Raw genomic sequence first — 17,061 nt, forward strand, 5'->3', positions numbered from 1 at the left:
GATGGATGAATGGATCAAATAAGGCATTATTATCTGTGCAGATGTGTGTTTTTTTTTTTTCATCAAGTAGTCCATACATCTGTGGTTCTTCACACAATATTTATACATAATGACAGACTTCTTTTCTTGGCAGATATAGTTATGTTTGTAACACTAGGTTTGGCAAAAAAACATAATTTCTTTAACTTGTAATTACTAAAAAAGAAGAAATTCAAAAATGTAAGTCAAAAGAACAGATGTTTTGGCTAATGCCTATATCACATAACTAACACTGGACTAATGTTTTGCAACATTCCTTGGCCAACGTTCATGGTATATCAAATCCTTTCTTGCAATAAATGCAAAATCCCATCAAATTTTCTATCAGAAAAGCAGTTTAAAGCCTTTATTCGCCATCTAATTAGAAATCAGAACTTGTGCAAAAATAGGTCACACCTAGATGAAATCCCCAAGAACTAAAGCCAAGCACCCAGTTTCATCAAAATTAGATGAGCAGTTTTTTTTAAAGGTAAAGAAACTGATCACTTGTTTACCAGAGCCTTGATCGTCCGAGACACATTCAAGTGACCCTGCTTTCTGATAGTTACCAAGCTACATCCTGGAACTCAAACAGTTTTTGCGCATCTCTGCAGTGAGTACACTGCAGTTCTCATATTACAGCTACATGTCTTAACCTTGCTGGGGAAGTATAAGTATAGATTCAAACATCTGCACAAGTACAGGGTTCATCAGCCTGATAACACCTGCTGCAGCAGCAATGCAAGACATGATTACAGTACTACTCAAAACACCATTATGTATTAGTGGATACATACCTCAGAATCAGGTTCTAGGGCCACTGAACCTAACATTTTTAAGGCATTTTTTAAACTAAAAACCAGAACAAACCTAAAACTTTAGTATACCTGTTGGGGAAAAAATGACACATTAATTAAAGGTTTAGCTCTGTGCATTAAATTGAACACATGTTCTCTTGTACAATATGCTGTGAACCATGCATGCACTGGTTTCAATAAACACATTACCATTGGGTTCTCTAGAACTGAGCCCCCTGTATGTAGTAATGAAATATAACAAGCTATAAAGCCTTTGTTTCATTACCAGAATAAGCACATACATGTAACATTAATGACACTTATTTAATCCCTAGCTGCCTATTGAAAGAATTCTTGTGTTCGACAGGGGAATGAATGGGGAATTGTGCAAATCCACTCAGTCCATCAGTGACTGTAGAGGCTGGTACAGGGAGAAACAAACCCTTTTTTTAAGCTGGTACAAGTAGATATTCTAGCATCTGTCCCAGCACAGCACCACACTGATTCCAACACTCTCTAGGACAAAGCGGGTGATGCTTCTTGTTAAATATTACAGAAAGGTATGTAGCTCCTGTTTCTAAAGTGTGTTTGATTTTTAGAATTGAACCAGTTTTGATTTGGTAGATTCTTCAGTGATAATGTTCTACAGTGTAGGTAAGAGTAATTAAGAGCCTTTTCTGTTTAAATTTGAAGACTCTATGCAAGTCTTCAAGTCAAATACAAGACATCATAGTCTGTTTAAATAGTTATACTTTTTTCATTTTCATTTCTTGGAATGTAACCTATTCATGTATTATTCATTGTTATAAATGAAGGTATTTGAACAATGTAATGAAACTGGCATTGTACCCTACCTAGTAGTTTTCAATATTTAAATATCTATTCTAAAATGTTTTCATGATTCAGTATAGATAGATCTGTATTGTTTTGAATCAAATCAATCAATCAATCAATCAATCAATCAATCAATCTTCATTTATAAAGAATGTCTTTACTCAAAGCACTTTACAAATAAAAACTTCAAAAATAAAAACTTTAAAAATGAATACTATACAAAACAATTCTGAGGAACAGTAAAATATAAGATGAGAAAATACTTATCTAAATGACATACATTAAAATGATACATTGTTTTTAATCTTACTTTAAAAAAGCATTACCAAAAGCTAAATCATCAATCAAAAAAGAAGTTGTATAAAATAGGATGATACATTTTCCCTTTTAAAATACACATGCCAAGTGATAAAAATGTGTTTAGTCTTACTTTAAAAGCAGCAAGCAATGGTACCTCTTTTACAGATCGTGGCAGATCATTCTACAACTTGAAAGCTGAACACTGCCACCTGTGATCTAAGCGAGCGACTAGGGATAAATACGGGGTCACAAAATCTTTGATACATGGGAGAAAGGCCATTTTAGAGCTTTAAGTTAAAAGCAGGACTGTAAAATCAATCCTGAACCGTACAGGATGCCAATATAAGGCTGCTAACACAGGGGTAATGTGTTCATGTTTATTTGTTCTTGTTCTTTGTGAAAATGTATGACTGAAGCATGGCATTGTTCATGTTAGAGAAAAGAGATTGTGAAATATGTTAGCTAGGAATAAACTTGTTAACTGTACAACTCAGAGGAAGGATGAGTTGGTTTTAACAGCACATGAATAGACGGAAAATTAGTTTCAGAAGTCTAAAGCTAACATTTGGTTTGCTCCAGTGTCTGTGCTCCATGTCAATCTTACTTTGGTGAAAGTGACACAGCGCTTCAGCACTGTTATGGCAGCTTGTCTGGAAAGCAGACAGTTCACTGGCAGCCCTTTTTAATGCAAGGGTGCTTTGTCTTTGCAGGTACCTGCAGGAGGTTGGCTACACAGACACAATCCTGGATGTGAAGTCGCAGCGAGTGAAAGCTCTGCTGGGTTTGGCTGGTGACGCTGTAGAGAGACCTTCGGATAAGAACACTGAACCCATGGTGAACGGCACAGAGCCTTCTTTAAAGGAAACCATAATGATTGGGTAAGCATGTATCCTGTGCTATTCTCGTTTTTATATGCAGAATGTATGAATTCTGTGTGCTAGAAAGTGTGTAAAATAAAACTGTTTGCTTAGTGATGCAAGTGTGTTTTGCCTCTGGAAGCATTTCATTTAAAACAACATATATTAGGGCTGTCAATTAGTTGCAGTTAACTTCTGCGATTTTGAATGCGTTCACTGTTTTGGAGGTTAATTTCTTTAATGTCATTGTTTGAATTGAAGGTTAGTCATGCAACTGCATTATGGAGCAAAGAACTAAAAGTAAAGGACTTGTGAATGGGAAGTTTTATTTTTAAAAAACATTCTGAAGGTTCATTGGATAGAAAGATGGTTATTGTTTCTACTGTCAAAGTAAGTTCCAGTATCATAGAAGAACATCTAGTGCTAAACATGCCTTTGCTTCTCAAAATACACTTTCTAGCAGTTCTTCTGCTACTGGCAACAACAAATGAAACACGTCAGTTTTGAGTATTCTTAGGAATTCCGGACAGCTGCAAGCCAGTGAATCATTCCAAGTACGATAATATAAAAAATGCTGTTGCAAAGTGGATAGCTACCAACTGCAGACTCATTAACACAGTAAGTGACGCAAGATGTTATTCAAACAGCATCTTCCAATTAGTCCTTCATTTCACACCTTGCCTTCCAGAGGAACCATCATAGGCTATCTATATAGCAACTAAAAGACTACAAAGTTGGTACGACTGAAGAACTGGTGATTTTACTTGGACGTCCGTGAGCAATCACAGCTATATTTGAATCACTGCACACCTGACTAATACTGCTTGGACACTACAGTCTTTTGCGCTAACAGTAAAGCATAGCAAAGAGAGACATTATGCTGAAACATGTGCAGAGCTTTTCTTGGATGTTGTGAAAGAGTAGGATATATAAGGCAAGGTAACTACAATTGATGACAATGCACGCTCTGTGATAGCAGCAGCCAATCTTTTGCCATTTGAGCACATGCCATGCATCGCTCGCAGTCTACAGCAATCTGTCACAGATTGCTGACAGAATGTAGAAAACTCGCCACGAATGGACAGAAATAAGAATGTTTCAACTCAATGGAACTACACATTGCAGACGGTTTAGCGACTGCTTAGAAAAAGATGTGCTATCACAGCTCTTCAGAAGCAGACTCTAGCAGTGCCCACTCCTGCTGAATTTGACAAACTCCAAAGGTTGTAAGCCCTACTAGAGCCCTGCAGGTATGTGACCGAGCTCCCTGGGTGACAGATGTATGTTTTCACCCGCATTGTGCCATTTATTTAGTGTTATGGCTGTCTCCGATGATGACGCAGCATATGTTGTTCAGTTTAAGAACATATTCACTGCAGACTTAACTAAACGCAAAGAAAACATCAATCTCACAATGCTAAGAATAGTGACAGTGCTTGACAGCCCCAGTATGTATATGTATATATATATATATATATATATATATATATATATATATATATATATATATATATATATATATATATATATATATAATCTCATAATAATAATCAAAAGGATCCAACATCATTTTAATGTAAATAAATGTAAGTAAATAAATAGTTTATATTAAAAAAAAAACCTACACTAGCTCCAGGATCATGTTGTATTGTTGGCCCGAAAAATGGTTATGAGATTTATAAGAACTAAATAGAACAAGAGGCTCCAGTACATTTTTTGATATAGATTTCAAATTGTGCTCAACACAGACTGTAGTGGATTTGCAAGTGCATGATTTTAAATTTAAGCAATATCAACCTCTCTATCTGACCTGTTCTCTTTATTATTATTATTTATTATTATTATTTGTTTATTTAACAGACGCCTTTATCCAAGGCGACTTACAGAGACTAGGGTGTGTGAACTATGCATCAGCTGCAGAGTCACTTACAACTACGTCTCACCTGAAAGACGGAGCACAAGGAAGTCAAGTGACTTGCTCAGGGTCACACAATGAGTCAGTGGCTGAGGTGGGATTTGAACCAGGGACCTCCTGGTTACAAGCTCTTTTCTTTAACCACTGGTTGCTTTTGATGGTTTTATTCACACATCTCTGGGCATGAATCAGATAGGGGAAAAAATAGGTAACACATTTGACAAATGATTGTCAGCAGTGCTAAATGCTGAGATTGCCTTCTGAGTTTACATTCATATCAGTGTTCCCTACTGCAACAACGCTGAGATACGTCTGAATAAAAATACCCAAGCAATAATCAATACGATTAAAAAAAAAATATATATATATATATATATATAAGTCTACACCCCCTTGAACTTTTTTCACATTTTGTTGTGTCAGTGCCTCAGAGTTTCATGCATTTAAATGATGATTTTTTTTCCACTTATCTACACACCATACTCCACACTGTTAAGGGGAAATAAGTTTTTATTGAGAAAAAAATTATATATTATATATATTAAAAATACAACAAAAATACAAAACTGATAGATCATAATTGGATAAGTCTCCACCCCCCTGAGTTAATACTTGGTGGAAGCACCTTTGGCAGCAATTACAGCTGTGAGTCTGTTTGGATAGGTCTCTACCAACTTTGCACACCTAGATTTGGCAATATTTGACCATTCTTCTTTACAAAACTGTTCAAGCTCTGTCAAGTTCCTTGGGGAGCGTTGATGGACAGCAATCTTCAAGTCATGCCACAAATTTTCAGTTGGATTTAGGTCAGGGCTCTGACTGAGCCACTCCAGGACATTTGCCTTTTTGTTCCTTAGCCACTCCAGTTTAGCTTTGGCTGTGTGCTTTGGGTTGTTGTCATGCTGAAAGGTGAACTTCTGTCCCAGTTTCAGCTTTTTTGCAGAGGGCAGCAGGTTTTCCTCAAGGACTTCTCTGTACTTTGCTCCATTCATTTTCCCTTCTATCCTGACAAGTGCCCCAGTCCCTGCCGATGAGAAACATCCCCATAACATGATGCTGCCACCACCATGCTTCACAGTAGGGATGGTGTTCTTTGGGTGATGCGCTGTGTTGGGTTTGCGCCAAACATAATGCTTTGCATTTAGGCCAAAAAGTTCCATTTTAGTTTCTTCAAACCACAAAACTTTTTGCCACATGGCTACAGAATCTGTAGCCAACAGAGTGTTTTTTTGCATACTTCAAATGGGATTCAAGGTGGGCTTTCATGAGTAATGACTTCTTTCTTGCCACCCTACCATACAGGCCAGGTTTGTGGAGTGCTTGGGATATTGTTGTCACATGCACACTTTGACCAGTTTTGGCTATAAAAGCCTGTAGCTCTTGCAAAGTTGCCATTGGCCTCTTGGTAGCCTCTCTGATCAGTCTCCTCCTTGCTCGGTCATCCAGTTTGGAGGGACGGCCTGATCTAAGCAGGGTCTGGATGGTGCCATACACCTTCCACTTCTTAATAATCGTCTTGACCGTGCTCCAAGGGATATTCAGGGCCTTTGTTATTTTTTAATACCCATCCCCCGATCTGTGCCTTTCAACAACTTTGTCCCAAAGTTCTTTTGAAAGCGCCTTGGTGCTCATGGTTGAGTCTTTGCTTTGAAATGCACTACCCAGCAGAGGGAACCTACATGAACTGCTGAATTTATCCTGAAATCATGTGAATCACTACAATTTAACACAGGTGGAGGCCACTTAACTTGGTGTGTGATTTTGAAGGCGATTGGTTACATCTGAGCTAATTTAGGATTGCTATTACAAGGGGGGTGGACACTTATCCAACCAAGCTATTTCAGTTTTTATTTTTAATTAATTTTCTACAAATTTCTAGAATTTTTTTTTTCACTTGGAAGTTAATGCATTTTAATTCCAGGCTATAAGGCAACAAAAGGTGAACATTTGGAAAGGGGGTGTAGACTTTCTATAGGCACTGTATGTATGTATGTATGTATGTATGAGTATATCTATCTATCTATCTATATGAATGATACATACTTAAATACTATATAGTACACATACATTTTGTCCATTCAGATCTTCAGACACCCGTGTAACCTTTTTCAGTACTGGAAATAATAATAATAGTAATAATAGTAATAATATTATTATTATTATTATTATTAATAATAATAATAATAATAATAATAATAATAATAATAATAAACATCTCTGTTTAAATACAGTTCAACTGGAGCACAGACACAGCATCTTTCAACAGTAACAAAGCGAGATGCGGACAGTTCAATAATCTTGCTCCATTCATATATAGATTCAGGAGAGAGAGGCTTTGGCTGAAGGTTTCAGGTGTTTCACTCTGAACATGGTGAGTTAGGAGGCATTTTAGAGTGGTATTTAATGAGGTTGTATTGTTAGTTCAGACTCCATTGTACACAGACTGTTCAGTAATTGCTCAGTTCATTCCTCAGGCATTGTCCTGAATATAAATAGGGGTTTAAAACCCTAACAAGTTAATACAAATATAAATCAATTTACTAAATAAAAGCTCATTGTTTTTCTCTTTTATATATATGTCATCCTTGTTCTTTAATTAAGACATTTCAGGATTATTTTCTTAGAATGTCTTTACTCATCAGAAAGGTTTTCAATGTAGACTTAAAAGAATCCAAACTGCCTAATGGTAACAGGAATAGAGTTCCTCAACCAAGGCGCACAACAGCAAAAAGCTCTGGCTGCAGTTGATTTAAGATTACTTTTTCAAACAAATAAGTTATGTATTTTCAGATCTAAAAGAACGAGTAGGAATATACAGAGTTAGTAGTTCTTGGAGATAAAAGGGCCCTAATCCACAAAAGATCTTATAAGTTATTATAGCAACTTTTTAAATCCACTTGGTAGCTCACTGGTAACCAATGTAAGGACCTGAGCACTGGAGTCAAATGTTAAGAACGACGAGTATGAGAAACCAGTCTGGCAGCTGTGTTCTGAACAAGCTAAAGACTTCTAAGTTTAGTGGCAGGTACACTAACAAAGAAAGAATTGCAATAATCAAGACGAGAAGTTTTACATTCATGTATCAACATTTCTCATATCCAGCACAGACTTTAATTTGGCAACATTTCTCAAATGATAAAAAGCTATTCTGATGACATGATTATTATGTAAATCAAAAGAAAGCTCATGGTCCAAGATAACACCCAGTTTATTTGCACTAGTGGAAGGTAAAATGGAATTGCCATAAAAAAAAAATATTGATTGGATTACATTTCATTAAACCCAGTTTAGAGACAATTAACCAAACCTGGGTTTGTTTTCAACAAGTTTGTAGCCATCCATGATCAGATCTCAGTTAAACACTTTGTAAGAGTATCTGTTACAATATCTGCCTGCGCTGGAAATGATGCATAGATTTGTGTATCATGAACATAAAAATGAAAGCCAAGATTGCATTTTCTAATAATGTCCCCAAGAGGTAACATATAGACACACTGAACAACAAAGTGCCCAAAACAGAGCCCTGAGAAACGCCAAACTGTACAGTAACTATTTCAGAGGTGCAGTTTCCCATTGAGATAAACTGACGACGGTGATGTAAATAGGAAACAAACCAATCTAGAACTTTCCCATAAAGACCAACATGAGACAGCAGACCATTTAACAAAATATCATGATCAACAGTATCAAATGCTGCAGAAAGATCTAACAAAATAAGAATTGAAAGCATACCAGAGTCTAGCCATGTGAAAATCATTGCAAACTCCCAGTAAAGCAGTCTCAGTACTATGACCGGAATGAAAAACAGATTGAAATTTCTCCAGCAAATCATTATTATTATTATTATCATTATTATTATTATTATTATTATTTATTTCTAAGCAGATGCCCTTATCCAGGGCGACTTAAAATTTATTTTTTACATACAATTACCCATTTATACAGTTGGGTTTTTACTGGAGCAATCTAGGTAAAGTACCTTGCTCAAGGGTACAGCAGCAGTGTCCCCTACCAGGGATTGAACCCATGACCCTCCGGTCAAGAGTCCAGAGTCCATTACTGCTGAGATGTCATTAAGTTGGTCAGCAACACCTTTTTCCTTTACTTTGGCAAAAAATGGTATGTTGGAAATAGGATGGTAGTTGCCTAACACCTCAGGAGAGAGACTTTGTTTGTTAAGAAGAGGTCTCATCTGCGGCAGTTTAATTAGCATAACGTATACCAGGACCGGGAGGTATGTACTATATTTAATATGATGTTACTTAACGTAAACATGTATTTTATATTTTATAGTTGTCCAATGAAGACATAGTTTATTGATTTATTATAATCCGGAAGTTCTGTTGCCTTTAATGGCTGTTTAGAAATGCTGAATAAATTGTTCTTTATGCATACTGTACTTGTTGTACACCTACTGTTAATAAAAATAGCTACTTATTGATGCATTGTCAAATTGTGCTGCGATTTGTTATTTTTTACATATTACTTTTGGTATAGGGAAGCATTATTTTTAGCCAGTGGCAAGTACATTAGTGTAGTCTTTTAGTAAATTATGTGTATTCGATTATTAAAATATACGTTTTGGATTTTGGATTCAAACAATAACATGATTATGTGATTTGCAACTATGCTTACACCATCTAGTGTACAACAACATACCCAACTACTGTATAACAGAGCTTACAGTATGTATTGTATAGACAGAGTGTAGGGGGGTGGTAGATGAAAGATCACATTTTCAGATTATTTGAATGGAATGAGGAAGGCATTTCAGTCAGACAGTTTAGAGAAAACTGGTTATTGTTCTTCACAGAAGCAACAGATCCCAGAACCACATACAGCAGTGTTGTTGCAAACAAAAAGCAATATTTAAATATTGTGGGGGAAAAAAGCAATATTTAAATAGTATGTGAATGGAAAAATGAATATTTAAATGACATTTGAAGCTACTTCGTCTTATTATTATTTTTTTTTATCAAATTGCACATTATGTTATTAGTATCTAGTCAACCACTTTAGCTATCAAAGCTGCGTTGCACTTTAAGATGACTGTATTGGTTCTTAATCTGTAACTGAAATCCTTTATCACTTAGCTATCAGATCAATGAGCGATATTTATCTTCCTGGTACTAATGTCAGTGTTTTAGGAAGTTTGTTGTCTAGATACACGATGGGAGCTCTTAAAAGCACCAAAGGAAATGTCCCTTAGCATTGAGGCACCACTACTGTGAATATCAGAACATTCTTCCAATTAATATTGACTTGTCAGTTAGGAGTCTTGGTAGTCAACAAAATGTTCAGTTAATTGTGTATTCACTCTTGAAATTGTCATTGTGCTGCATTAAAAATAGTTTTGCATAATGTTCTGTGTTTGTCTGTGAAAAATACTAATGGATTACTAATGGTTTGCTATTTTGCTATTATTGATGTATGTGTTTTAATTGCAGGGTTTCCAGAAGTTTGTGTAGCTCTTTTGACTGTTTAATTATTTCTTAAATGTTTTCCATTGCCTTCTGGCAGCAGAAACGCACTAGCAGTTATACCTGTAGTGTCACCTTGTCTCGAGTGTCCTGGTAAATTATTCTGAACTACAGAGAAATGTACAAGTTGTATGTTATTTCAAGGGGCGTCTTTAAGGGCTGAGATTATTAGACAAACAGAACAGACATGACTCACTACTCAGAGAACAGTGAGGAGCTTCGTCAGCGGTTTGGGGGCAAGATACCCATGAGAGCAAGAGGTTCCGGTATGGTTGGAACCGAAGAACATATAACACATGGAGAGTTGCCTGGGGAGACGCGGGTACCCATAGGGACAGAAAGGTCACAAACCTGGAATAAGAAAGATTTAGACCAGGCCGGCACCAGGTGGCGAACTCGTGGTTGAGGTCGAACCGGCGTCCGGTGCCAGGTCACGTGCCCAAAAGGAACCTGTGAATAGGAGACAGTTTAGAGGCCAAAGCTAAGACATATAGCTGGATAGAGGAGAATGATTAGGATAGAGGGCCCACGTAGGGACAAAAAGCGCATAAACTACGAAAGTACAGTGTGTGGCCGGGGGTCCCCTCTGGCTCCTGAAAGAACCTCTGCCGTGTAGGCGTATCGGCGGCGCTGCCGAACCCGAGGCAGGGGGAGTGAGCTCACTGCCCCCCTAGAGGGAGCCCTGTGCATTGCTTGCGGTGGTATAGAAGAAGAGGAGGAGGAGGAGGAAGAAAACAAACGCAAGACATAGACCGGAATTAGAATCCTGCTTATATAGGTGAATATAGATTGACAGATAAGATAGCCAGATAAGAGAAGCTGCCGCTCTGTCCACCCGGGACTGACGAATCGACGGGGCGCAGCTCTAGAGCAAGGCTTTAAGACGGAAATGGAGATCGTAGTGAGAGAGGAGCCCTCTCCGACACACCCCGAATTTTTGCCTTAAGGCTGACATTTAAAGAATAGTAGTGGTTCTTGTGGTAAATGACACCAGCACTGCTTTCTGTCTCTGGTGATCAGAATATGCTGTAGTGGAGAAGCCTGCTGTGTCTCCCACATTTGTGGATCTTTTGAACTACATATCCAATGTGGTGAACAACTTGGTATGGACAGTTCTTAGAAAAAGTAAGGTTATCAAAAATCAAAGTCAAGGGGGCTGTTTGCATGATCTAAAAAGTGGCAGATCTGAATAAGGTTGTATTGTTTTTTGTGGACCTATTTTTACTGTATTTTTAATGTACATTGCAATGTTAATAAGATGGTCGATAGTTACCCATCAACCATAGGGAAAACCTGGAAGGATTTATAAAGAGTAAAAGAGATGCCATTCTGTTCTGCCAATGTTTAGGTCATTAAAATACTTACTGTACAAAAAAGCCTTTGAAGAAAGCTTCAAAATGATAATGTTATCAAAATGGGTGTTTTTACCACCTTCAGTCACATTATCACCATGCAGAGCATAGGTTACACAGAAAAATTGCGTCTGATGTGTGGCAGCCTTTACTCTGCATATCATACAAAGAGCAGTGATGGCTTAGTTATTACTTAGTGCATACATTATTATATGCCACCCTTAATTGGAATGTATAGTACTTTTGTCATTGTATAAATGCCTGGATCATGTTATGTATTGTCTGCCACTAGCATAGAATGCTTATTGTTTCTTTACTATTATAAAATAACTTAATTATATCTTTGGTTAACTACCATCAACCTATATCCTATTGTTCTTCACTGTATTTCAACGCTAATGTTTCCAGTTTGGTGTCTGACAAGAATTTACATTCCTAGCAACAAAAAATGGAGAGCAGTATATATTTTGTGTTGAGTGATATTTTTTCCACATGTAGGAAACCAGATTTGACAGACTCTACATCTGTCTTGGACACCTTTAAATTTCTGGAGAGCGCAGCTGCAGAGTTTAGTGATGAAGATGAAGACGATGACAGCGATGGGAAAGAGAAGACTATCATAGATTCTGCAACAGTGAGTAAAGAGGCCTTTTCTGTTGTATGAGTAACTCAGGTGAGCCTTCAGACAGTATACCAAAAAGTGATTAGAGGTACAGGTTATATTTGAAAATAGGCGTAGAAGCATTTAAAGATTTCATTCTTGTTTTGTATGTTAACAGCTTTCTGGAGTTGCACAATTCGTTTTGATAATGAAGGCATAACAAAGTAGAATAGCTACTTTTAAATAGCATTTATTCATCACAAAACAAAACAGCTGTTGAAGTGAGTTACTCATTATACATTTAAATAATTAATTCCTCTAAACCAACTTTGTGCTGTATAACTATGCATAGGAACATGGGTTGCTAAGCAACCCAGAATGTGAGGATAGCCCTTATCACTGAATGTTTCTTAATGACATTTTCCAAACTGAAAGCAGGAGACACTTCCTGCCTAAAATTCTTCCTGATAAAAACTGAAATTGTTTATGATAAATTCCTTGCTCTCTTTTTAGTTCGTCTTGACACCTGGCAGTGTATCCAAACTGCTCAGGAAAAGGAAAACGTTACGTAAATTAACAAAATTTTTTTTTTAAAAAACTTAACAAAACCAAATAACATTAATCAGTTTGATCAATTTAAAACAAACTGCCATCTCCAAAACCCACTACAAGTTTTGTAAACATCACTAGAAAGGTACAGACACTGCAAAAAAAAAAAAATTCCTTGCTCCTCATTTTGTCATTTTGAAGTTGCTAGGATTCTAGTCAGGGTACATTTTCTTAGTTGACTTTTCTCCTCTTAAATCTGATTTATTTTCACAATGCAATCCTTGTTCCTTTTCTGACAGATTGTAAGAAAGAAGGTGTCCTCATCTCCATCGCCATCCCAGTCACTGTCGTCAGAAGCCAGCGATGATCACGACACAGAAGAGGCCCTGAAGGAGTTTGATTTCTTGGTGACCACAGATGAAGTGGACGGGTCTGGAGAGTCCAGGAGCGCAGCGGATGGGACAGAATGGGGTATGGGATAGCTAAGATCCAATACTATTTTCTATTTTCAGCATATTTTCGTAAAACATAACTGTCTAATTACTCTACTCTAATATCTTCATACCTAGGTAAATGAGAGATATTTGAGCTACTGTTTTTAGGCAGACACCTCCAGTTAAAACCCTCCAACCCTCAAATTAGATTAATAGACAAGTTCAATGTTATGCTCCCTTATTATTTCTGTGTTTTAAAATAGCTTTTAATGGAAGTGTTCAGCCAACTTCACTGGTTCTCTTGCAAATTTATTTTCTGCCCAATTCTATCACCTTCTGACAAAACCAAGCTGGGGCAACAGGCAAGTCCTGTGAGTTGCAAGTTGCTTTTTAAGAATAAGCCAACTCCATCTAAAATGCTTCAAACAAATATTTTTGTATTACCCAATTCTAAGAAATATGCACCTTAATTTCGCAGTTCTGCTCCAGTTAATATTTATTTACGTTGTTGTTGTGTAAACTGAACCACACTAAAAGAGATACTTTTTCAACAAACTTGACAAGGCAGTTCAGGCTTTATGTTCTTCATACACCTACAACGTGCTAATGCTACTGTAGCATGACAAAGTAGGAGGTCGTCTGGCGTTTGGTAAGTCAATATGTATGAGATGGACCTTCTTGGATGTTTGTTTGCCCGAAAGTTTAGCCTGTAGACCATGTACAGAATGGCCTTCCAAGTTAAACCATTCCCTTGTTGGAAACTCCTGCATAAAAGTTTGTTTACAGAAAAGAAGAAATCTACTGGCTGAATAAACCAAAGGAAATGGTATAGGATTTGTGGCATCAACTAAGGTGTCAATATACAGTCCCTGAATTTATCCACTTGTTCAAATAATATCAGTTAGGTGGTGACCATATATGTACAATTAATCGCAGTTAACTTCTGCGATTTAACACAGACATTTTTTTTTTTAACAAGTGTTAATCGCACTCCTCTGTTTTGACTCTCTTAGCATACCGTAACTCATTCTCTGTGTTACCATTTTAATAATATACTCGGGCGCATGCAACACAATGAGTGCAGTCAGCGTTTGCATAGAAAGTTACTCCTATAACTGCATTATGAAGCAAAGTACTAAAAGTGAAGGATTTGTGAATTGGAGGTTTATTGAAAAAAACATTCTGATGTATCTACTGTCAAATTGAAACTTTCAGTATCACAAATGTAGGCTACATAAAATCTGAAGCAACACGTTTTCACTTCTCAAAATACCCTTTCTAGAAACAAGAAGGGGCAACAATATTAATCCAGAAATAGGACAATAGGTTTTTTTATGCTTGGTGGTTTTTTTAAAAATAATAATAATAATAATAATAATAATAATAATAACAATAATAATAATACCAATTTCACTTATATAGCACTATTCATGCATTCCAGGGTGCTTTACAAAAGAAATATATATAAAAAAGCCTGTGTCTAATATATAATCCAGCTACAAATAAACAGACCCAAACAAATACGTTTTCAAACAGAATTTAAAAGATTAAATTGTGCTGATATGACGAGCAAGTTCCAAAGACGAGGGGCATTATAACTAATGCCCTGGCTCCGACAGAGTTCAAACTAATTTTAAGGACTGTCAGAAGATTAGCATTTTCCGATCTTAGGGAACGACCAGGAACATATGGGCTCAGCAGATTTTGAAGATAATAAGGTCCAACTTTATTATAATAATAATAATAATAATAATAATAATAATAATAATAATAATAATAGCAGCATCAGTAATAAAACAAACTTGAATGAGAAGGATGCAGTAATTGTATCAATTAAATATGCGACTAAAACCAAGATCAGCTAAAATTAAAAAAATGTAATCGTGAAATTTGATTCATTTTTAAATCTCTTGACAGTCCTAATATATATATATATATATATATATATATATATATATATATATATATATATATATGTATATGTATGTGTGTGTGTATTTATATATATAATGAAGAGAATTAATTGTATATGATTTTCTTCATTTTCACTATCGATAGCACTCTTCTTTTCTTTTGGTTCTTTGCTTGTTATTTTTCTGCCTTATTAGGGCTATGAGGAGGATATTTTTGCTCAAATGGTTTATCTGCAGTCAAACCATGGGCCCTGCAAAACAAGAAGGGATTAGGTATCGGGAAGTAGTAGCATTTTTGATGTATGTTGTATTTGACTTGTGGTTTCTTACGATAAGAAATATGAAAAATGTTCCTTTTAAGTATTAAAGACCACTCGGGTTTATATTATTGCTGATTTGAAGTTAGATCACAGATAATGTACAGACTTAAATGTTCATTATTGATACAAGTCATGAGAACTCTCATCATGAAAAACTGTACAGATTATAACTTTATCATCATGAATACATTTATACTTTGTGTAGTTTTGGATGCAAAAGTACCTGTCAACCTAGCGCCTACTACCAATATCAACACTCTGACGGCCAGATATATTTCTGAAACTTACTTGTAACCGCAAGGTGGAGCATTTATATATGAAAAAAAAATGTCAGGTTCCATTTGAATAACAAATTTATTTCACAGGTGTTTGTAATTTTCTACCGTCTTCAGGCAAATTCTGCTTAGTGTCTGGGCTCATGCAAATATTAGGCTAATTTTAAATAACAAACAAACAAAAAAAAAAAACCCTGAAAACTAATTGACTGATACTCGGTTCTTCACCCCTGAAGAAAGTCCTAATTTGTATCACGGAAAATGAAATGGGTTTGATTACACGTGCGGATGTGTGGGAATCAGTGTCATTTTCTATCTAAACCCTCAGAATGTGAAAGAAGGATTTGTACTGAAAAGGCTGCTTTTCGTTTGTCTCCCTGTTTAGAGAAGGATGGCCAGTGTCCCATACCTGAAGGCTGGGATGTGGACCAAGGTTTAATAACCAAACTCAAGGAGCAGTACAAAAAGGAACGCAAGGGGAAAAAGGGGGTGAAGAGTAAGTCAAGACGGGTGGCACTGCCAAACCTATAAACAAAACAAAAAAAGCACTACCTCCGTCCTTCCCACCTCTTCTTTTACTGCTCCTTCAACACCTCTCTCGCCCTCCCCAATCACTATTTATTTAAATTCCCTTCTTTTAGTTTGACGTGGCCTTTTACCACACTCCTGTGTCCTACAAACTTTATTTTCTCTCACTGGCTCATTTACTTTATCTACCAGCCTGTCTGATATTGGTCAGTGTACCAAATAGTATCATTGCTGTGTCATTTTCCAGCTGAGCTATCAGCATACCATTCCAAATATTGATTTATCTTTCTGCTGTTTTTTTTTTCACTTTTGTCATTGTTTTTACTTGGGGGGGAAAAAACAAGTACAGTATTTGAAATTTGCAGCATTTGAGTGATGGTATTACAACAATACTTTTTATTGTATTTGCATAGAGATTTTGAAACAAATACAAATTGTAACTTTAAATATCAAGTGTATCAGTTGGAATTGAAACCCCAATACACTGTTCAATGTGTAACAAAACAATATTTTTTTAATGTATAGAAATAAGAGTTTTTAAAAATCTTAAATAGACAGGAGTTTAATACAAAGTGCTGCAAATGTACCTATATTTAGTTGTCTTTTCGTGTGGGTTTTTGTCCCACAATATCTAAATATGTTTATCTGTATAATATGTACTGTATTGTGTATTGCAATAACAGCAAAAGCTTGCTCTTTTGATTGCATTCTTACCAATTTTTTTTGCCATTTCCAAAATCTATATAATTTAACCTTTCCTTGTTCCCATTGTGTATTTTAATATTTTCTTTTCCCACGTTTCTTCACTAGAACCATCTATTTCTCAGCTTTTTTGCTTTTATTTCCTTTTTTTTTTTTTTATTTCTTCCAACATTAATTCTGGACTTT

General features: G+C 36.1%; 1 protein-coding gene across 1 annotated transcript in view; it reads left to right on the forward strand.

Moving 5' to 3' along the window:
• The window catches only part of LOC117411037 (striatin), a 112,461-nt gene that overhangs the window by 77,261 nt on the left and 18,139 nt on the right, over positions 1–17,061 (forward strand). The window contains exons 5-8 of the mRNA XM_034018060.3: positions 2,660–2,827; positions 12,052–12,187; positions 13,003–13,174; positions 16,031–16,141. Of these exons, the coding sequence (XP_033873951.1) occupies positions 2,660–2,827; positions 12,052–12,187; positions 13,003–13,174; positions 16,031–16,141 (587 nt within the window). The remainder of the gene's footprint in view (positions 1–2,659; positions 2,828–12,051; positions 12,188–13,002; positions 13,175–16,030; positions 16,142–17,061) is intronic.

Source organism: Acipenser ruthenus, chromosome 6 (genome assembly GCF_902713425.1).
Source record: "Acipenser ruthenus chromosome 6, fAciRut3.2 maternal haplotype, whole genome shotgun sequence".
Classification (NCBI taxonomy): Eukaryota; Metazoa; Chordata; class Actinopteri; order Acipenseriformes; family Acipenseridae; genus Acipenser; species Acipenser ruthenus.